Source organism: Anabrus simplex, chromosome 1 (genome assembly GCF_040414725.1).
Source record: "Anabrus simplex isolate iqAnaSimp1 chromosome 1, ASM4041472v1, whole genome shotgun sequence".
Lineage (NCBI taxonomy): Eukaryota > Metazoa > Arthropoda > Insecta > Orthoptera > Tettigoniidae > Anabrus > Anabrus simplex.
This window is the reverse complement of record NC_090265.1, coordinates 1542327039-1542349858: the sequence shown is the minus strand read 5'-3', so window position 1 is coordinate 1542349858 and position 22820 is coordinate 1542327039. Positions and strand designations below refer to the sequence as shown.

Genomic DNA, 22820 nt, shown 5'->3' with positions numbered 1-22820 from the left:
TCCTGAATAGAGCCCTTAGCCTACAATTCCCTTCCCCTTAGAACATTAGACCACCTGTGTTCTTCAAATCCCCCTTTCTTCCCCATCCCTCTTTTACACCTACTGTAACCTGTACATTGTTTGAGGGGAATCTATCTTCCTCCCTGTCTTCTTTTATAATCCTAATTTTCTCCCTCAAACTCTCCAACTCCTCCCTCATACCCCTCAATGCCTCGCCATACCCACAGTTCCTACATTTGCACTCCGTTGCCATTCTTTACGGAAAAATGAAAAGGAAAAATAACATTACTTATGTGCAAAAGAATGAACGGAGGGAAATATTGTCTTGGACAGTACTGAAAGATCACACAACAATAAGGTAATTAATAAACGACTACACTACAGTACTAAGTCGTACTCTATTTTTATCGTACAACACCCTAACAGGATCAAAACTGCTGTTAATTACTGAATAGCGAAAGGAATATACAAGAATTACACAATTCTAAACTGCAGTTATGCCTATTCTAATTACAACAGAATGTTAGTAAGAGAGTTTCTACGGATACCTCTAATATACTACACAAATATTTATCCTCGCACTCACGATAGCGCGTTTCCTCGCTGGCTCACGGCGATCCTCAGTCCACAAAGTTACACGAACACAAAGAACAGTCTTTCGTTCTGTTGCCTGCACCTACACACTGGTCTCTCCGACATCACAACCGCAGCTCCTGGTTCAGCCCTCGTTGGGGCACTGGCGACAGCCAACAATTCTGTCACCCTCAGACCAGCCACCGAACACCAACTCACTGAGTGTCACACTGACTCCACCTCGGAGCCCAACAGTCACTCCGAGTCCAACACTTGACTCCGAGCCCAACACTGACTGCCTGTCCGCGGCTTGCCTCCATTCTTTTAGGTCGCGCGATTTGGCCCCGAAATTTCACAATGTCACTAGGGGCAGAAAATTCCCGTTGAATCTCAAAGAAACTCACAGGTAAGCCGACCGCCGAGAACAATACACGGAAAGGCCGGCCCCGCCCCACAAGCCGACTGGGAGATTCCAGGCCATCTGAGTCACCAACACCTTCCTGGAAGTACCGAAAACGGCTACCGCCGGGCTAGCACGTAGCAGTATCGTACACTCACAAAATCAACTGAACACCATGTCCCTAGTCGCCAAATTTCCCATGGTTTGCACAAGGGGATATCCCCAGTGGAATCCTCTTCGCACTTTATATGAGTGTCTTTGAGCAGCTAATTATGCAATCGGTCCGCTTACTTGCTTATGCCGACGATTTTGTCATGTATTACTCACATAATAGTATAGACATGTGTAGAAACCATTTGTCACACATAATGAGTGAAGCATTAACTTGGTTAGATTTGCATGGTTTGCAACTCTCCATTGTGAAATTCTCGGCTATAATTTTTACTAATAAGCGCAGCTATGATCACTCCCCAATTTATTTTGATGGGTACGCAATACCCACCCTTCACAAATACCTGGGGGTAATATTAGATAATAATCTCAACTGGAAACAGCATATCCTTAACTTACGTCATAAAGGTGATGTATACCTCAAATTTCTCAAAACAGTTACGCGTCAACATTGGGGAGCAGATCCGTTGACGGCTACATCTTTATATAAAAGCTACTATTCCATCGTATATGGATTACAGTGCGCATATTATTGATGCTGCGCCAGCTTCCAATTTAACGCAACTAAATACAATATAATTTCAAGCATTCCGTATTTGTCTGGGAGCTCTCAAAACCACCCCCCATAAATGTTCTCCTTGTGGAGTCCGGCGAACCCCCGTTACAAATGCTAGCCCAGAAATATCTCATTAAAATATTTGCCGACGCGACTAACCCACTTGTCCCAAAATTACAATTATTTCACGAATATTATCAAGTGCGCGCCCCTAGAAATTGTCGAACACCAGCAATATATTATGCTTATACAGCATTACATATTTATCACGATTCATTATTGAGAACCCCTAAGCTGCCTTCGTACTCATTTTCACCATATATCATTATCCCACCGATATCGAGTTTTCGCTGGACACAACAACGTCCGACTGATATAAAGCCGCCAACAAAAAATTGAGATTACCCCTTTCTGAATGAGGCATTGACATATACTCGTATACAGATTGTTCAAAAACACTGCATGGAATCGGAGCTGCGTTCTTTGTATCCAATACTCATGTCACTGAACAGTACTACCTAACGAATAATATATAACATTGGTCTGGCTGCCTAAACACGCCGGTATATTTGGCAATGAACAGGCAGATTATGCTGCCACGCGTGCTGCTAGGCTCATGACTACTCCCCTTACCGTAGCCATCCCGCCATCTGATTATTATCCCCTTATAAAAGATAGCGCGTATCACGCTTTGCAAAAGGATTGGTGCAAAACTGCCAGGAGTAAAGGAAGATTTTATTATCACATTCAACCCCACATCCCTCCCAAAGGTACATCCCCGCATAACAAATATTATTCGTTTACGTTTTAATCATGCTCTCACACCTCGATACAAGTATAGATTCCTCATTACCATTTTGCCTCAATGCATATGTGGTGATCGAGATGGAGATATTAATCATTTAGTCTTTCAATATCCTGTATATTCTTCTGCGAGACGAATATTTTTGTCCCGCCTTGAACGCTTTAAATACCCTTTTCCGACCAGTGTTTCCTGTTTATTGCATAACCTCACTCCTCCTATAATTGATACAATCAATCAGTTTATTGATGACTCGAACCTGCTTCTGTAAACTTCAGTATCTCATTAATCTTTCTGAAGGTCATGCGCTCCTGCTTCCACTAGTGTTTTTCTGTGATCATTTTGTTATTTTACTCACACTTAATGGTGTATTATGAACACAAGATTTACTACGTATGTGACGTTAGTGCTTAGCATCTTTAGTGCGAGTGATCCCATAAAACAAGATTTGTGACTGGGCGAATTATAAAGAGTCCATGTCCGACTCGTTGGCTGAATGGTCAGCGTACTGGCCTTCGGTTCAGAGGGTCCCGGGTTCGATTCCCGGCCGGGTCGGGGATTTTAACCTTAATTGGTTAATTCCAATAGCCCGGGGGCTGGGTGTTTGTGCTGTCCCCACCATTCCTGCAACTCACACACCACACATAACACTATCCTCCACCACAGTAACACGCAGTTACCTACACATGGCAGATGCCGCCCACCCTCATCGGAGGGTCTGCCTTGCAAGGGCTGCACTCGGCTAGAAATAGCCACACGAAATGATTATTATTATAAAGAGTCCATAACCATCACCAAGAAGAAGAGGAAGACTGCTTACACGCATGTCGTCCACAGCACAACACGAGGTCACAAGTAAACTCCTGTTAAACCTTAACTCCAATTAAGCAGTAACAGGCTTCTAGAAAGATTTGCCATAACAGACCTTCTCGTAAATTCTAGAGTGTTTAAAGCCCCGATATAATGTAAAGAATATTCTCCATATTTCTCGTCTACCTAGTGCCATTCTGGATGTTACAGTGTGTTTCACAATACTGAGTGGATTACAAATCATAGGTACAGGTTATAATAAATTATATATTATTAATTACAGGTTCTTACATTAACTAAACTTATATATATATACAGCACATGTTTCATGACATGACCTCACAAATAATCTGATCGTATTGTCTGTACAAGACGTAAATAATAATAATACTAATATTAAATGGATGTAAACACCCCAAAGCCATACATTACAAGTCATAATAATAATAATAATAATAATAATAATAATAATAATAATAATAATAATAATAATAATAATACCGGGCGAGTTGGCCGTGCGCGTAGAGGCGCGCGGCTGTGAGCTTGCATCCGGGAGATAGTAGGTTCGAATCCCACTATCGGCAGCCCTGAAGATGGTTTTCCGTGGTTTCCTATTTTCACACCAGGCAAATGCTGGGGCTGTACCTTAATTAAGGCCACGGCCGCTTCTTTCCAACTCCTAGGCCTTTCCTATCCCATCGTCGCCATAACACCTATCTGTGTCGGTGCGACGTAAAGCCCCTAGCAATAATAATAATAATAATAATAATAATAATAATAATAATAATAATAATAATAATAATAATAATAACTCGAGCTCGATACTTGCATTATTTACCCATGTGTGAGAGAATATTGTTTTCAAGTTATATCAGTTTATCACACTTGCGTCATAGTCTGTCATTTAATGCCCGAGCATTGAGGCATTTGGTTTCTTGACAGTTGCAATGGGATTAATGAAATGAGTGACGCATTTGAAGAGTATACCGTCGCTTTCCATTTGTTTAATTAATATCTTAGCTTCATCCAGATATTGTTCAGGGACTGGATCGGTCGCTTTTTATAGGGAGAATCGTCCTTAACATTCAGACTATACCTGAATTTCTTAATAACCCCAGGTTTATAATTAAATGTGTCTGGGTAACTCTTGAAGATTTCCCGTGTTGCCTCTGCCACTTCTGAGTAGAACTGCCCATACTCAGAATTTATCAAAACCAAGCAAGACAAAAGGTGTTACAGCTAGTCCTGTAGAAGTTAAGACCCAAGTTAGACCGAACCTCGAACCTCAAGAAGTGAGAGAATTTCAAAGAGACGTAATACTAGAAATATGTGTTTAAATCTGGCACTTTCAATTTCAAACTCCACACATGCCTGTAATTTGCATTTGATGCTTTTATCTGGTAAAATTCCCTTTATTTTCACCTGAGCGACAGGTATTATAAGTACATCATCTTTCCTTTTTACGTTTACCATCTTTTTTCAAGTTCCATGCTCTGGGAATTTTTATCATTGTTTAGGGTATTTGTAGGTTTTCTGAAGTTTGATCACGTTCGTATGGTGGTCTTCCTTCATACGGACGTCTCCTGAATCTTCTATAACAATATGGTGGGTCTCTTTGAATTCTCTCACTTCTTGAGGTTCGAGGTTCGGTCTAACTTGGGTCTTAACTTCTACAGGACTAGCTGTAACACCTTTTGTCTTGCTTGGTTTTGATAAATTCTGAGTATGGGCAGTGTCAAGCCTCCTCAGAACTTCATATATAAGTGTTCCAGATCTTGAACGTTGGCCGCTACTAACATTTCCTCTAAATTCGCTGGAAATTACAATGTCACCACCTGTATCAATTCTTGCTCCGGTAGAGGAGGGTCAAGGAATTGCATCTTCTTTAATTGAAAAATCAGAAAATCGGAATGACGTGAAGAATTATAACCGTATTATATTTTCAAGAATATAATTGAAGTTAAATTAAATGTTGAGTTTCCGGATTCCAAAATCTGTTGATTAGTGCCTCTTTAAACTCATTGTAAGTCTATAGTGAATTTAAACACAGTGTACCACGTTAATGCCCGTCCTTCTAATCATCTGGACTGTATACATAACATTAAGAAGAAATTCCTTTGTTGTTAAGTGTTTCAGTTTTCCTTCGTAGTTCAAATTTTAATAGTCTTTAATAGCCCTTGCATTGCATTTTCGACTTTTTTAACTTCTTTTTCACCGGGCGAGTTGGTCGTGCGGTCAGGGGCACGCGGCTGTGAGCTTGCATCCGGGAGATAGTGGGCTCGAATCCCACTGTCGGCAGCCCTGAAGATGATTTTCGGTGGTTTCCCATTTTTACGTCGGCAGCCATGAAGATGATTTTCCATGGTTTCCCATTTTCACGTCGGCAGCCCTGAAGATGTTCTCCCATTTTTACACCAGGCAAATGCTGGGGCTGTACCTTAATTAAGGCCACGGATGATTTCTTCCAAATCCTAGGCCTTTCCTATACCATCGTCACCTAAGACCTATCTGTGTCGGTGCGACGTAAGCCAACTAGCAAAAAAACTTCTTTTTCAAGGTCCTGTTTCTCCTTTGTTACATCGCGACCTATACGTGTAATTTTAGTTTGGGCGTTATCTAACAGACTTTAAATGTTTATCAGTTTCTTCTTGCTCTGTTTTCAACAGGTTAACTTCGTTACTTAACTTGTTGAAATTGATTTTGAAGGAATCGTTGATATTGTCGTGAATGAACGCTATCTTAGCTTGTGCTAGTGAAACTTTCCATGAGACTCCTTGAAGTCTGCCTTCAAGCTTTCTACTTCTTTAATAATATGTTGAGAAGTAGGAAAGGCAGCTTTCAAGTCGTCTACAGACAGACAAGACAAGAAATTATCCAGAAAACTATTGATGAATTTGGGACTTACCTTAAATCACAATTCAGTTGTTGGATAAATGAAGGGAGTAATGTGGATACACTTTAGGCTAAATATAAAGGAATCATTTGGGAAGGAGAGAAGAGTTCTGTACCTGTTAAGAAGGGTAAAATGACCTCAGAACCTGTTTATTATACAAGGGAAATAAGAAAATTAAAAAAGAGAATGTAGAATGCAATTGGACTAGACAAAAGAGTGACTGAAATGGTTGCTATATTTCTAGAAAATAGATCTCAGAGAATTAGAGTAGGTGAAGCTTTATCTGACCCTGTAATAATTAAGAGGGGAATTCCTCAAGGCAGTATTATTGGACCTTTATATTTTCTTATATATATAAATGATATGAGCAAACAAGTGGAATCAGAGGTAAGGCTTTTTGTGGATGATGTTATTCTGTATAGAGTAATAAATAAGTTACAAGATTGTGAGCAACTGCAACGTGACCTCGATAATGTTGTGAGATGGACAGCAGGCAATGGTATGTTGATAAACGGCGTTAAAAGTCAGGTTGTGAGTTTCACAAATAGGAAAAGTACCCTCAGTTTTAATTACTGCGTTGATGGGGTGAAAGTTCCTTTTGGGGATTATTGTTAGTACCTAGATGCTAATATAAGGAAAGATTGGGGTGATCACATACATATGATTGTAAATAAAGGGTAAAGATCTCTGCACATGGTTATAAGGGTATTTAGGGGTTGTAGTAAAGATGTAAAGGAGAGGGCTTATAAGTCTCTGGTAAGACCCCAACTAGATTATGTTTCCAGTGTATGGAAACCTCGCCAGGATAACTTGATTCAAGAAGTAGAAAAATCCAAAGAAAAGCAGCTCATTTTTTCTGGGCGATTTCTCACAAAAGAATAGCGTTATAAAAATGTTGCAAAGTTTGGGCTGGGAAGACTTGGAAGAAAGAAGTCGAGCTGCTTGACTAAGTGGTATGTAATACCAATATAGTTGGTCCGTTATTGGACATTATACATTTTCCAGCTAACTCAATCCTGATTGGCAGCGTTTCGCCCCAGTGTGCTAAGCTGGACTCATCAGTTAGTAAATAGCACGCCTACCAAGACGCATAGCCAGTGCATACCGTGGAGGCTACTACTACTACTACTACTAGTACTACTAAAACTCCTTGGCACTACAGCCCTTGAAGGGCCTTGGCCTACGAAGCGACCGCTACTCATCCTGAAGGCCTGCAGATTACGAGGTGTCGTATGGTCAGCACGACAAATTCTCTCGGCTAAAAATTTTGTTTCTCGCTTGTTTTCTATTTAAGAAGAGAGGAAGAATCTTAAGGGTAAATTTATCCACAGAGCGGTAAGTGTATATAGAAGAAAATTAGGAAAGTTAAGACAGTAACAGATGCCATAGTAGATGCAAAGTGAAAGTAAAATAAAGCAAAGGAAGAAATTGCAGAGAGGATGGGAAACAACAAAGAATAACAAAAAGAATATTGTGTTAGAAAGTGATGCTAAAGAAAAGAAAAAACTTAGTACTGTTTTCGCAGGAAACAAGAGAAGATATACATGGTGAGAAGAACTACGGTACTTTACAAAATCTTAGGAATCAAAGGCAGAAGGATTTTTAAGATTTCTCAGGGCTAGTTAATAAAGTAGTGTCGCAGCTTATGGACACATATGATGTATACCCTGTAGGTGATGAGTGATGGCCTCACTCAACCAACATGACTACCAGACAAGGATGAGGTTGGTTAAAAATGCAAAATCTAAACTAAACCATTATGCATTGCTTCCTGGAACAATGTAACACTGAGTGGATTTTGCCATGAACTGGCTGAGACCCTAAAATCTTGTTGCATTGGCATAACCTGTCTACAAGCAATGTGTTAGAAATCTTACAACATAGGAGAAGGGTATATATTGATTTATCATATCCTATCAATGAGAAAATGCACAAAACAAGACTGTGGGTATGGACATCGTTTAACCCCTCAGTGACAAAGACCACTTGAATGCTGCACTACCTAGCAGATGGAGGTGATTCACATGTGAAAATGCAGGAGTGTATTTAAAAAGTCACTGTGACTACAAAATAGCTCAGATTATTTTCAAACATTTACAGTAGAGATCCAAAAGAATGTAGTTTACAATCATTGACTTTATACACTAATTATCAATTGAATTAGAGATAGCTGCCTCTGAGGCACAATTGCAATGTGGTCACCCCGGTAAATATAACAATATGATGTGCCACATAAAACTACTAGGTCATAGCTGCACATAGGTTTGGTAAGACATGAGATCTCAGTGTGTTCAATGGTGAGCAAATTGTTGGTACCAGAAGTTTGGCCCCTTCCACCTCCAAAGCCACGCAGGCAATGAGATTCCTATAGGTCACTCTGTCAAGTGTGTACCATGAGTACATGGATTCGGGCAAAGCCACTGCTGCCAGGGTGTACAACATGTTAATGACAGGGGCCACCATCGGGTAGCTCAGATTGTAAGAGCAGACAGATGGACTAAAGAGCAGCTGGTAACTCAAGGATACAATGTTGGACAACTACAAAGTATGAGGAGCATTCATTGAACTTTTTTTTTGTTTATCTTAGGGTTAAGGATTTTTATGTTTTGCTTACTTACTTAGTGTATTTAATTTAGTAAACTTTATACCATCTAAACTATTCATAATTCCTATTATATATATCAACTCTTCCCGACTAGAGAATAAAGTAAGCATAAACAAAATCACGTAACTTCAACTGCTTCATGCTTCTTTCCGCCTTCGTCCGCGCAGTAAATAGTCCGTTTCTACATTTTAAAATACGAGTTATTACTGAAAGTTTGAAGTTTAAGGCATTGAATGCAAAAGCGCTTTATCAATTGAAAATTATATTATTGTTCTAAGCTTCTGATCAATAACTTAAATATCCAATATTTGCTCGCAGAAATCTCTATTTATCTGGTATCGGTAGCTGTCAGCCACGAGGAAAGCCATGCGCGATTGCTCAACCTTGAGTCAGTTCGCCGGTGGCCGGTGTTGTAAAGCATAAGCGAGGGAAACCTCTGAAAAGTGGACAGGAGACTATTGTATAAAACGTATTTAATAAATTTATGGAAACATATCCCGACAGTTCAGTTGATGATATAATGAAATTAATATCAGAGTTCAATGGTGTGGAGAGAATTTTCTAGTACCGACCGTGTTACCACACCGGGTGAAGACAGGTCACGTGTTAGAAGTGTTTTGGATGTGGGGTGCGATGAATTTGTTCATTTTGCTATCCGGAGAAAAGTGCACATATATTTTTAAAAACAATGAACCCCCCACGATTAACAAAGTGTTATCGGCTGTAAATTCTGATCCTGAACTTCCAGATTTAAAAAAATTCCCCCTTTACACGCTATTGAAAGAAATAGGTTTTGAATTCATCACTAGAAAACGAAAAAGCGCCGTAGTAGATAGAAATGATATTATATTGTAGCGTAGGCATAATCTCCACAAGATAAGAGAATTTAGACAACAGGGCTGGAAATTTTACTATTTGGACAAGACAGAGATTAACGAATGGCACACAAAATCAAAGGCATTGTAAGATACTGCCGTAAAGTTGAAGAAACATGCTAAGAACAGGGATAAAAAATTCAACAGGGAGGGGTAAGCAACTGATAGTGTTACACATTGGAAGTGATGACAGTTTTGTGTTTGAGTCTAAGAACAACGGAGACTATCACGATGAAATGACTGGTGACGTATTTAAATTGTGGTTTGAAAGAATATTACCAAAGCTGATGCCTGGTAGTGTTATCGTGTTAGACAATGCTCATTATCACAGTGTGAAGTTAGGATAGATATTTTGGAAGGAAGCTGAGTCATTTCCTGGCTGAGAAGTAAAAACGTAACATGTGGCGAAGGACTTGTTAAAACCGAATTGCTGGAATTGGTGAAGACTCACAGGCCTCAATTTGAGAAATACATAATAGATGACTTAGCTGAACAAGCGGGCCACACTATACTCAGATGGCCTCCGTATCACTGTGAATTAAACCCAATAGAGATGGTGTGGAGCCAGATCAAACGTTATGTTGCCAGCCTTAACACCACTTTCAAATTTTGTGATATGCGTAAACATCTTGACACAGCATTTTGTGAGGTGACAGCTGATCAATGGCATTCCCATGTTCAGCAAGTGTTCCGCGAAGAGAAAAAGGTGTGGGACCTGGAAAGTGCCATTGATACTGTAGTTGAAAAAATGGTTATCAATTTAAGAGAGGAGTCTAGTGATGCAAGTGACAGCGAATCATCTGATCTACAGAGAATCAAGCCTCTTGAAAGTTCGGATTAATGAAATAATAAATTTTGTGTGGCTATTTCTAGCCGAGTGCAGCTCTTGTAAGGCAGACCCTCCGACGAGTGTGAATGAAATAATGAAATGTCACGTAAGTAGGTAAACTCTTTCATTTTCATGGCAAATACACTTTATAGCAATGAAGACGTATTTTTGTTACCGTATGTCAAATATGTTCATATGTCTACACCCGTCAATTTTCATTTATGTTCATATTGACGTAAAGAGCAGACAGCGGGACACGTGGATGCGGAGTGATACAAAATGTTTGTTTATGTCTACTTTATTCTTTCGTTGGAAATAGTTTAGAACCACTTCCTCATAATATTGTACAGAAACTGCCATGTACGAATGTCACAACTCAAAAAGGTTGACATCAGCAAAGTAACACTGCCATCGGACTCTCAAAGCAAGGAAAGAGGTTACCTGAACAGACTATTCATCGTACCAGTAGGTATATACTGATGGCAAGGCGAGAGTGCGTTGATAAGCATATGCCTTTTACCAAGAGGGTAGTATTCAGTCTGGTGGTGGAGGTATTCTTGCATGGCTCCTGTTCATCTGGGGTGAAAAACAGGACTTCTGGTACATCTACCAACATCCCTCACCAGTGAACAATACATGAACCTGCTGCCAGATCATGTTCACCAGTTTATTCTCCTCCAGCATGTCTGGCTTGGTAGCTAAATGGTTAGTGTTCTGGCCTTTGGCCCAAGTTGTCCTGAGTTCGATTCCCAGCCGGATCAATAATTTTAACATTCACTAATTAATTCTGATAGCTCGGGGGCTGGGTGTGTGTGCCAATTCAACATAGATAGGGCCCCATCCTCACAGATGTACAGGTTGCCTGTAAAGCGTCAACTCGAAAGGCCTGCACCAGGCTTCTTCGGATGTCACATGCCATTGTTGTTGTTGCTGTTGTAGTAGTAGTTGTTGTTGTATCAACTAGAAAAAGAGTTACGAGAATATCAAGGAGGCTTTAGACCCTGGAGAAGTTGTACTCAACAGATCATCAGTCTAAAATTAATAATGGCGTACCGGTACCACAGAAAACAAAACAAGCGTATAGTAATAACATTTGTTGACTGTAGGAAGGCATATGATTGTATACATAGACCTTCAATGTTAAAAATTTTAGAGAATTTTGGACTACGTCTTAAATTAATTAAACTGATAGAACTTACTTTAACTAATACCATATCAAAAGTAAAGAGGAGAGGTTTCTAAACCATGTTTTATTAAAATGGGTTTAAGACAAGGAGACTGTTTATCGCCATTATTATTATTATTATTATTATTATTATTATTATTATTATTATTATTATTATTATTATTATTATTATTATTTATCGATACGGCCACCTGTGGGCCACGCTTACACAATCTTCCTTCTGTCACGCAGACCGATACCCTTCTTTTTACACTCTCGCCAAAGATTCTTGAGCCTTTGACTTCTTCTTGCTCGCTCTCCCACGGAGATGTTCCGTGGCTTCGCATGTTGCTCTTCAGTCGTATCCCTCATTCCCGCAACCTTCTTCCTAAATGATGTCCTTTCTTTTATATCCTCCTCCTTGATACCTATTTCTTCCAAGTCATTGTGCACCCGTGTAAGTCATCCCGGTTGTTTTTTCCACTTTTCCTGCAGAAGAAGTATCCTATTGGCCAAGCTCTCAGGGTTCATTCTTTCGATATACCCATAAAACGTCAGTTTCCTTTTCCTCATCACAGTGGTGATTCTTTCTACTGTCTTGTAGACCGAAATGTGTTTGGGTCACTCGTCAACTTTCTTGGGCCTAAGATTTTTCATAAGAATCTTCTTTCTCCTTTTTCAAGGACTGGGTCAGCCATCCTCATCAAGGTTTCTGTTCTATAAAGGCTTTCTGTTCTAACCACTGCAGTCATGTTTTAACTTGGCCTGAATTGAGAGGGACATGGACTTATAGGTGCCATGACATAGTCTGAATGCCATCTCCATCTTTCTCACCCTCTCCTGTAATCCCTCCTTTTCATCTCCATTGGGGGGTGAGTATTTATCCCAGGTATTTAAATTTTTGCACATGCTGGATATCCCCATACAGTGTAACAAGTCTGTCCATGTCACCTTTTTTATAGAATCCATGAATGCTATTTTTTTGAAGGAGATTATTAACCCTGTTTTGACTGCAACATTTTGTAGTTCTTCAACTAGTTTCTTGGCTGTTTGACGGTTGTCTGTAATAAGAACGAAATCATCTGCAAAGGCAAGGCAGTCCAATATGATCGCATTTTTTCCACAACATATCTTTACTCCATTCTTAGTTCCATTTTCACTCATTCTCAACCTCCATTCTCTAATAACTTTTTCTAAAATGCAATTAAAGAGTAGTGGAGAAAGACTGTCTCCTTGCCTCAAACCCGTTTTTATCTCAAATGGATTTGAGAGTTCGCCCATAAATTTGACTTGAGGAAAGGTGTTTGTAAGAGATTGTCATATTATGGCCAGAGATTTCTCATCCACTCCAAACTCCTCCAGAACGTTCATGAGCACTCCACGGTCTATGGAATCATATGCCTTTTTGAAATCAATGAAGGTTATGATTGTCCTCTACTGATTTCTCATTGATCTTATTTTTATAAGTGATTTTAGAATATAAATATGCTCAGCACATGAACGCCCTTTCCTGAACCCGGCCTGGTGTTCACATGTTTGTTTATCTAGATGTGTTTCAAGCCTCCGCTGCAATGCTTTGGATACCGGTAGTATTTTGTATGCTATAGGAAGAAGGGAGATAACTCTGTAGTTGTTGACGTTAGTTTGGTCCCCTTTTTTGTGTAAAGGATAAATGAGTGCATTCTTCCAATCACTTGGTATTTCTTTTTTCGCCAAATAAAAGCGAATAATTCCTCTAGTTTTTCCACTATACTTTCACCTGCAAATTTGAATAACTCTGCAGTAATTGAATCTTTCACAGGAGCTTTGTTGTTTTTAGTTGCTTAATGATGTCCCTGATTTCTTCCTTATTTGGTGTAATGAATACTTCAACTTGAATTGAGGCTCTCCAAACAGCAATATTCAGGAGGTTCACATTTTAGAAGATTTTGGAAATAGTTGGCCAGATACTCGCAATTTTTCTTGTCACCAATAATGAGTTTCCCTTGTTCACTTTTAAGACATAGATTATCAGGAGAGAATTGTTTTATTTTGTTCTTAAACCTTCTATAGAAATCTCTTGTGTTGTTTCTCTTGAAATATTCTTCTATGTTGTGCAGCTGTTCTTTCTCGTACTTTCTCTTCGCATTCCGAAGAATTTTTTCTGTGTGTTTCCGTTGTTCCTTGAAGTCCTGGAAATTTCTGTGATTAGTACACCATTTATTCCATGCTTTAGACCTTTCCCACATGGCTACTTCACAATCGTCATTCCACCATGGATGTTTCTTCATTTTGGCGATCATTATAGTCTTTTCAGGTGCTTCTTGAATCCTCCTTGCCATTTCGTCCCAATTCGAAGATTCCGAAGACCTCAAGCTCTCGTTGATAGTTCTCGACAATCTCTTGGTTTATCTTGAGTTCATCAGTTCGATATTTCTAGATTTTGGGTGAAGGTCTCTTGAAGGACTTTGATATAACCTTATCTTGACTCTAACAAGGTAGTGGAGAGAATCTATGTTTGCACCTTTTTGCACTTTAACGTTCAAAATCTCTGCCAGGTTCAATGTGGCTACATGGTCTATTTGGAACTCCCATAACATAAGATTTGGTGAACGCCGTGGCATTAATTTCTTCCTTTCTTTCTTGAATTGGGTGGACATTAACTTGAGGTTGAATGCTTTACACACTTCAATAAGCTTTTCCCCTTTCCTAATATGCCCAGGATAACTGCCAACTATTTTCCTGTATTTTCTTTCCTTGCCAACTTGAGCATTAAAATCACCCATTAATATTTTAATCATACGTTCCGGAGTTTCCAACAACTCTTTCTCCAGGAGAGACCAGAATTCTTCGACTTTATCTGGATTTTTCTTGTTGTCCTCATTAATAGGTGCATGCCCATTGAAGATTGCATATGATTTGTTTCCATTCTTCAAGGTTAAGATGGAAAGCCTAGGGGAAGGTGATCGAAAATCAATGATTGCATCCATAATTGAACTGTGAACAAAAAATGCTGTTCCTAGAATTGAAGGCGATTTTCTATTATTACCCATTCTATATTCTCTGATCGCTGGTTGTCCCTTTATTATCTTGTACTTGCCCAATATATATACCTCATTTGATGGGAATCTTGTTTCCTCTACAGCGAGTAGCTTGATCTGATATCTCTCCAGTTCTTTGATAAGTTCCATCTGTTTACTGACTCTTGGGATGGTATTGACATTCATGGTATTAAAGAAGGGTTCTTTTGGTCCTGATCTTGCGGGGTGAGGAATCCTCCGACTGATCCCAACATGATGGTGCTGGGCCCCCAGAATCGAAAGCCCTGTTTAGACCAGACTCTAACTGGCCCCGGATTTTACCACCTGGGGTAACTTCCGATGTGGGTTTTACCATCATAGTAGATTGTGTGAATCATTTCACATGAGGGTGGAACCCGTAGGTCCCACAAAATTTAGAAACAGATTGGTAAGGCCTGGAGCATGCTTAGAACAGCCGACCCTGACCTGGATATAGACGCTGACCACAACACCGCCCGCTGCAGGATCAGACATGTGTGGATTTACATTTCAAAGATAGTTCTTCCACCTTCTTCGCCGTTGGGATCCAAATTCCTCATCCGCTGCTGAAGCTGTTGACTATCTTTGTGAATGCATTTTATTACTATCCCGTACAACTTAACACCACCATACGTATCATCTCTGGTACTCTGAAGCCTACTGCAACACACTGGCTGCCAGTCCTGTCCCACATTGCTCCACCAAGCCTGCGACGTTCAAGAGCCCTTGTTCAAGAATATAATAAGATCATGTCCAATCCAACTCTACCTATCCATAGAGATGTTGCAGATCTCTGGAGACAAAGGCTGAAATCTCGTAAGCCACCAATGAAAACAGCTAAGAATCTAATGGATGCTGGTTTCAATTTAAAAGAAGAATGGAAAGAGCAATGGATTCGTACAGCCCCGGAGTGGCCAAGCCTCTTTAATCCAAACCACGCCCCAGCTGGTTTCAGCTTGCCAAGAAGAACGTGGGCATCACTAAACAGGTTCCACACAAATTGTGGAAGATCTGCATTCTCCCTTCACCAGTGGGGCTTCAGGGACTTTCCAGCGTGTGATTGTGGTGCTTTAGTCCAGACCATGCATCATATAATGGACGAATGCCCTCTGCGTGCTTATGGTGGAGACCGAAAAGACTTTGCTGATGTCTCAGTATCCCTAGTGCAGAGGATAAACAATTTACATATTCATGTGTAATTGTTCCCTACTTACCTTGTATTCTTTGCAGGTTTTTCTTTTGTATAATATTGTATATACTTGTCCATTCTGTAAATTCTATACTCTTAATAATAATAATAATAATAATAATAATAATAATAATAATAATAATAATTACTATCCCAAAAAGCAAGGATGACTCTTCCGCAATTTCCGCCGTACCAATGATCTTCATCTCCGCCTTCACTGCCGTCGAGGTCTTCACTCGTAACCCTGAGCTGGGACCCTTACCAGATGATACACACCAGGCCAATGTGCTCTGGGACTCACATAGGCAGGGGCGCCACTCCCTGGGCAGGAGGGTCTCTACCTGGTACATTATTATTGTTATTATTATTATTATTATTATTATTATTATTATTATTATTATTATTATTATTATTATTATTATTATTATTATGGTACGTCTTAGTAGTGACAAGATCAGTAAGTCTGTTGTGCATGCAATGATCGAAGCTTTCGTTAGTAATCACCCGTATATTGACATGGAAAGTGAGTATAAGTAATATTTAATATACGTGCTTTCAATATTTAATAGGATAAACTACAGTAGTGGGTCTAAAGTTCAAGCCATTGATATTGTGTGTTAGTGAAATTGTGTTTTTAGGTTACCCAGTTTCGTCATAGGAAATAACAGAGAATAGATATTTCACTGCGACTTGAGTCACAGCCAGCTGGACTCATACGGCACAATGGCGGGAGCTGGAATCCAGTCTGACTCTGTGGATTTTAATCCAGCATCTATGGAACATGGCCACAGTATCACGGGCGTGGAGTGCATGCATGATATATGCAATAGTAGTATTGAGCAGAATGCGAAAACGAATTTGAGGCTTGATATCACTCAACAAATTATGGAGGATATGTTAAAAGAGGAAGAACAACTGGAAATCGCCAGGGGCCTATTGAAAAGTATTCTTGCAATTCGGCAGGAAAATATGAAGATGAAAATTCAGCAAGGTTTAAAGAAACTGGAGGAAGCCCTATATGTGGGATCTATGCACAGAAAAGCTTGGAAAGCAGCTAGAGCATTAATGCAAAATGATTTGCCTGTTCAAGAGAAGGTAGAACAGAGCACCACAAACAGAAACGTAGAACAGGATAAATGGGAAATAGCGTTATCCTAGAAGAAGAAGAGGGAACAGAGGCAGAAGAAGACAGATGAAGATGAAGGTACTCAACCTGAACCAGTACCGGTATCTGAAACTGTTAAAAAGAACGAGCAACGGAAACGTTCAACTATAAGAAGCCGTACTTATTAAACCAATGAATGGCAAGACTTTTGCAGATGTTGTGAAGGATATCCGCAGCAAGGTGAAGCCGGAAGACAGTGACGCTGGTATTAGATCGATCTGGAAAACTATATCTAGAGTGGTTCTTCTTGAATTTAATAAGGCCACGGAAAAGGAGAACAGAGAAAATTTTAATAAATCACTTAAAGGTGCTCTTGGACATGATGGTGAAGTGAAGGTTTTGAAGCCTAGAACTTCATTGGAAATTCGCGATATGGACAGTTTCACCACTATTTCCGACGCAGAGGAGGCTGTAAGACGAGAATTAGAAAATCTTAATCAAGAATTGAAGGTCTCAATCACAAATCCAAACAGCAGGGGACAAAAACTCGCCATTGTGAAGGTAGAAGTGCCGTAGGTACGACATCGTAATTGGTGTAAAACCTTCAATTATTATGTTTAATATATTTTAATTATAGTTTATATAAGGCTAAAATATCTTTTATTAAATGTTAAATATGACTAATATATGGTTTCTCTGTAAATATGTAGTATAAGATTGTAAAACCTCAAATACGTATTGTTTAACCTCAAAATCTAGAGAGTCGAAAGCGTAATGAGCGTTAGACTTATTGTACTATAATTTGGTGTATATGAAGGGTTCTGGAAACTTACTGTAAGGTTTTATTTTCCAGATACACGGAGAGACATTACGAATGTTGTAGATATTTCCATAGGTTTTTGTAAATAGCGGAGGAACGTTCGAATACACATTCGACTAGCTGGTCGATCGATGTTTCGAGTGTGTTCCATTAGAATGTTGTAAGAACTCTTCCAGAAGTCGATCATTCAAGATGGTTGATCGAGTAGTATAAATATCGAGCTCTGTCAGTCAGTGAAGGCAGTTCTTAGTTCTAAGTTCGCAGATCTTGGTTCTTGGGACTCAGGCAAGTAATGGACTGGGAGTGACTGTTGGGCTCCGAGGTGGAGTCTGAGTATTGGGTTCAAGTGAGTGAGGCGGTGAATTCAAGAGAGAGTATGTTATGGTGCGTGCGTCAGTGTTGTTGATATCTGTACTGGCCAGAATCAACTTCAGGGTACTCCGCTATTGAGTGTTGTATATAGTGTCATTTGCGTCTGTGTATAATTGTGTGTTGTGACGTACAGTGTAAATAAAGTAATTTATACTAAGAAGTGAACGTGGTCTAGTATGATATTTATTTACGTAACTTAAAATAAAATCGCAACGTAGAACGATAGAAGATAGCAAGGCACGAAAGCTGTTAGACATAGGCAAAATTAAAGTAGGGTGGCTATACTGCAGAGTAAGAAGGTGGGCCGTAGTTCCTCGGTGCTTTAGATGTCTGTCATATGGGCATCAAGCACGAAACTGTAAAACGATTGGACAGAAGTAAACCCTGCTTTAAGTGCAGGGAAGCTGGTCACAAGGCAGTAGGATGCAAAATGAATCCACGATGCATAATTTGCACAGATATGGGCGTTGAAGAGTCAAAACGACATCATGCTCTTGGCTCAGGCAAGTGTATTGTGTTTCGTGAAGCACTAGAAAAGGCCAAAAAGCAGTGGTGAATGGTACAGATCCTTCAAGCCAATATACACAGGAGTCTAACTGCCAATGATCTATTGATGCAGATGACCTATGAGATAGGAGTAGACATCTTGATTCTTAGTGGACAATATCAAGACAGAGATCAACCAGGTTGGTTTTCAGACAATCTAGGGACAGCTACGATATGGGTACCAGACCTTGGAAAATATCCAGTTATAAATCAAGGATGCGGGAAAGGGTTTGTCTGGGTCCAAGTTGAGAAGGTAATTTTCGTCAGCTGTTATTTTACCACAAATGAGGCTATTTCTGACTTCCATATACAACTAGATGAGCTTGAAGATACTCTGCAAGGAATGAACACTAACCTAGTTGTTGCTGGTGATTTTCATGCTCAAGCAGTTGAATGGAACATGCCTCAAACAGATTCTAGAGGACGGCGTACACTGGAGATGGCCGCCAGACTGGGATTAATGGTTATCAACATTGGTAATGTGACAACCTTTTGGAGACCAGGATGTCAGGGAACTATACCGGATGTAACCTTTTCTTCTGAAGACATTGCATCTAGGATAACTGAATGGCGAGTGATTGAAAAATATACTGGAAGCGATCATCTGTACGGTATATCACTTTTCGTGTACTTCAAGAGACTCCGCATCTAAGGATTGCCACGCGCAAGCCAGAAAGATGGAACATAGCCACTATGGATAGAGAAAAATGTCATGAAATAATACAGAATGGAATGGACTGTATGACGGATACATGTCACGGAGACAAAAGAACGATAATTGCTAATAAATGCGTGGAACACACCATGAGACTCCTTCAGCAAGCATGTGACGCATCAGTGACCAGAATCAAACAACGGAGAGGCAAGCGTCCAGCATATTGGGGGAATGAAGAAATTGCTGAGCTGAGGAAACAATGCCTGTGACTCAGACAAAGAACACAAAGAGCACGACATAACGCTGAAGCTCTCTCTGTAGAGTATAAGACTATGAAGAAAAGATTGCGAAATACAATTAAAAAGAGTAAATCCGACAAGTAGTGGGAAATGTCTAAGGAAGTGGATGAAAATCCATGGGGATTAGGGTATAGAATCGTTTTGAAGAAGTTTGGGACACTACCAAGCCCTATCATGGATCCATGCACCATGGAAGAAATAGTATACACACTATTCCCTGACCATGCAGAGATGATTGATGATGAGGCTGAGAAAGAACTAGATAATGTACCACCTTTTACAACTGAAGAATTGATAACAGCAATTAATTCCCTTATAAATAAGAAAGCCCCTGGACCAGATGGTATTCCAGCAGAAGTACTAAAGGTGGCAGCCGAATTATGTCCTCAACTGCTGTTGAGAATGTATAATCATTGTTTGAAAGCAGGAATTTTTAGCTTTCATTGAAAGATAGCTAGATTGATTCTGATCAGTAAAGGGAAAACTGGGGGTTACAGACCTCTATGTATGCTGGACACTGCCGGGAAAGGTTTAGAGAAGCTACTACAGCCGAGAATACTAACAACAGTCTGATTAGCTGACAACCTATCTGACCAACAACATGGATTTCGCAGAGGTCACTGAACGCTAGATGCTGTGAAGGAAGTGGTGAAGACAAGCAGAACGAGCTCAAATGTGTAATCATTACTCTAGAAAGAAGATGCTTCTTGTGACTCTAGATGTTAAAAATGCTTTCAACTCGGCAAGATGGAGTGATATTTTGGAAGGTCTACAAGAAACTTTCAACTTCCAGAATATCTCATATATATTGCGAGACTATTTGAAAGACCGTACATTGTTATACAACACAGAAGATGGTCAGAGAAGAAAACGGCTCACAGCTGGTGCAGCGCAAGGCTCAATTCTTGGAACACACCTTTGGAATATCATGTATGATGGTTTGTTACAGCTGGAGATGCCAGAAGATGTAAAACTTGTGGGTTATGCTGATGATGTGGCTGCTCTGATAGTAACCCGTAACCTAGAGCTGGCTCAATTTAAATTGAATCAGGTGATGCGGCATGTTAAAGAATGGATGATAAATCACAAGTTAGAACTCATAGATGAAAAACGGAAATTGTCCTCCTGACGAGGAAAAGGATTAATACTGTTGTACCAATGCAGATCGGGCAAATAGTCATCGAAACAACTAGGAGCACAAAATATCTTGCTGTAACGCTTGATACTAAGGTTGCATATTGTGACCACATCCAACGGGTAACAGATAAGGCAGCGAAAACCATGACTGCACTGAGTAGACTCATGGGAAATATCAAGGGGCCGAAATCTAGTAAAAGTCGGCTTCTCATGCCGACTGTCCAATCGATACTGCTATACGGTTTGGAAATTTTGGCTGAATCGTTAAAAATTGCGAAATATTGGACAAGAATTGCGGCTGTACAACGGAGAACAGCTTTACCAATTGCTTGCGCATATCGTACAGTATCAGAACCTGCAATTCTGGTAGTAGCAACAGTAGCTCCTATTGACTTGTTGGCTTTCGAAAGACAAGAGATTTGGCTCACACAAGAAGAGCTAGGAAGGAAAAGGACGAAGGCTTTGGCTCTTAGTCGCAGAATGCAACGATGGCAAACAAGATGGAAGATGAATCTAGAGGAAAATGGACGAAAAGACTGATACCTTCTCTGGGCGTATGAGTTGGCCGAAATCATGGTGAAGTGAACTACTATCTCACACAGTTCTTGACAGGTCATGGATACTTCCGAATATAAACACTACATAAATAAAGTTATATAGAATTAAATTTCCGATCATTTATGTCTTATACATTTTTACTATGTCAGTTATGATAACACATATATTCATGAATTTGTATTTTTGTTGCTAAGTCCATATCAGCACCGAGCCACAAAAAAGGGTTAACAGAATTGAATGAAAATCAGTATATAAAATCGGGTAATAAGGAACTATAGTCTAAACTATAAATAATTTTATTCACCCTGGACGAAATTGTAGTTTAGGGGAAGGCGCCTAAAATTTAATTTTTAAATACCTGTGATATTGGCCCTGTCAAAAAGTAGTTACTACATAAGAAAAGTTATAGAGAAAACACTTTCCGATCATTTATGTTTTATTCAGTTTTACCGTACCGACTATGATAAGAGTGGTATTTCAGAGTCGGTGCTGCTCCATTTGCCAACTCAGGTCATAACTGAATACATTGAATAACTTCTAATTACATTTATTGAACTTCTGCTACATTAATTTTGTTTTTATTTTTCAGAGATAACATCAAGCCAAATTGTCTGTTGAACACTGATCATCAGCTTTTGATGAAAACTTTCCAGAAACAAACCACTTGCACTCACTGCAAGAAATCTTTGAAAGGTTTGATATTTCAGGTAATTGATGTTCTAATCATTTAGACTCTTTGTGGAAGTTAGTTACTGTACTGAAAACTAATATTATACATGGATGGTTGTTAAATTCAAAGACTGATATGCTAATATATTTTTTATTTCATTCATTCATCTTTGTTTCTCTATTACATATGTTACTGTGTACATCTGGGAATCATAATTACATTTTAAGTTAGTGTACTGTACTTAAATTCATTATATAAAATACTCATCATTATCATCATCACTAATCAATTTATTCATTTCTGAGTATCGTGACCCCACTGGTTTTGTTTTTCCTTGTTACATCTCTGCTGTAGAGTTGCCATCCCAGATGATGTTTGGTTTTCATCAGGGCACATTGGAAAGATAAACAGGTGATAGATAGTCTTGACTTGTCTCATCCATCTGGTTGCAGTCCTTCCCCATGGTCTACTGCCCTCAACCTTCCCTTCCATGATCAGCTTCTCTAGATTTTCTGCAGCTCGTCTTGCAATGTGTCCAAATAACTGAAGTGTTCTTTCATTGATATGAAAAGAAAGGTGTTGTAAAATCTTCAGCTCCTGAAGAATGGACGCATTGATTCTTCTTGCAGTCCAAGGCACACGTATCATTCTACGCCAGCACCACATTTCAAAGGCATCGATTCATTTTCTGTATAAAGCCTTTACAGTCCAGGTGAGAAAATAGAGAATATAAGGTTTTCAATGAAATGGAT

General features: G+C 39.5%; 1 protein-coding gene across 6 annotated transcripts in view; it reads left to right on the top strand.

Moving 5' to 3' along the window:
- Window positions 1-22820, top strand: part of LOC136858486 (protein vav) — a 705311-nt gene that overhangs the window by 541178 nt on the left and 141313 nt on the right. For all 6 annotated transcript variants that reach the window (XM_067138064.2, XM_067138062.2, XM_067138063.2 and 3 more), the window contains one exon: window positions 21988-22105. In XM_067138064.2, the coding sequence (XP_066994165.2) occupies window positions 21988-22105 (118 nt within the window). The remainder of the gene's footprint in view (window positions 1-21987; window positions 22106-22820) is intronic.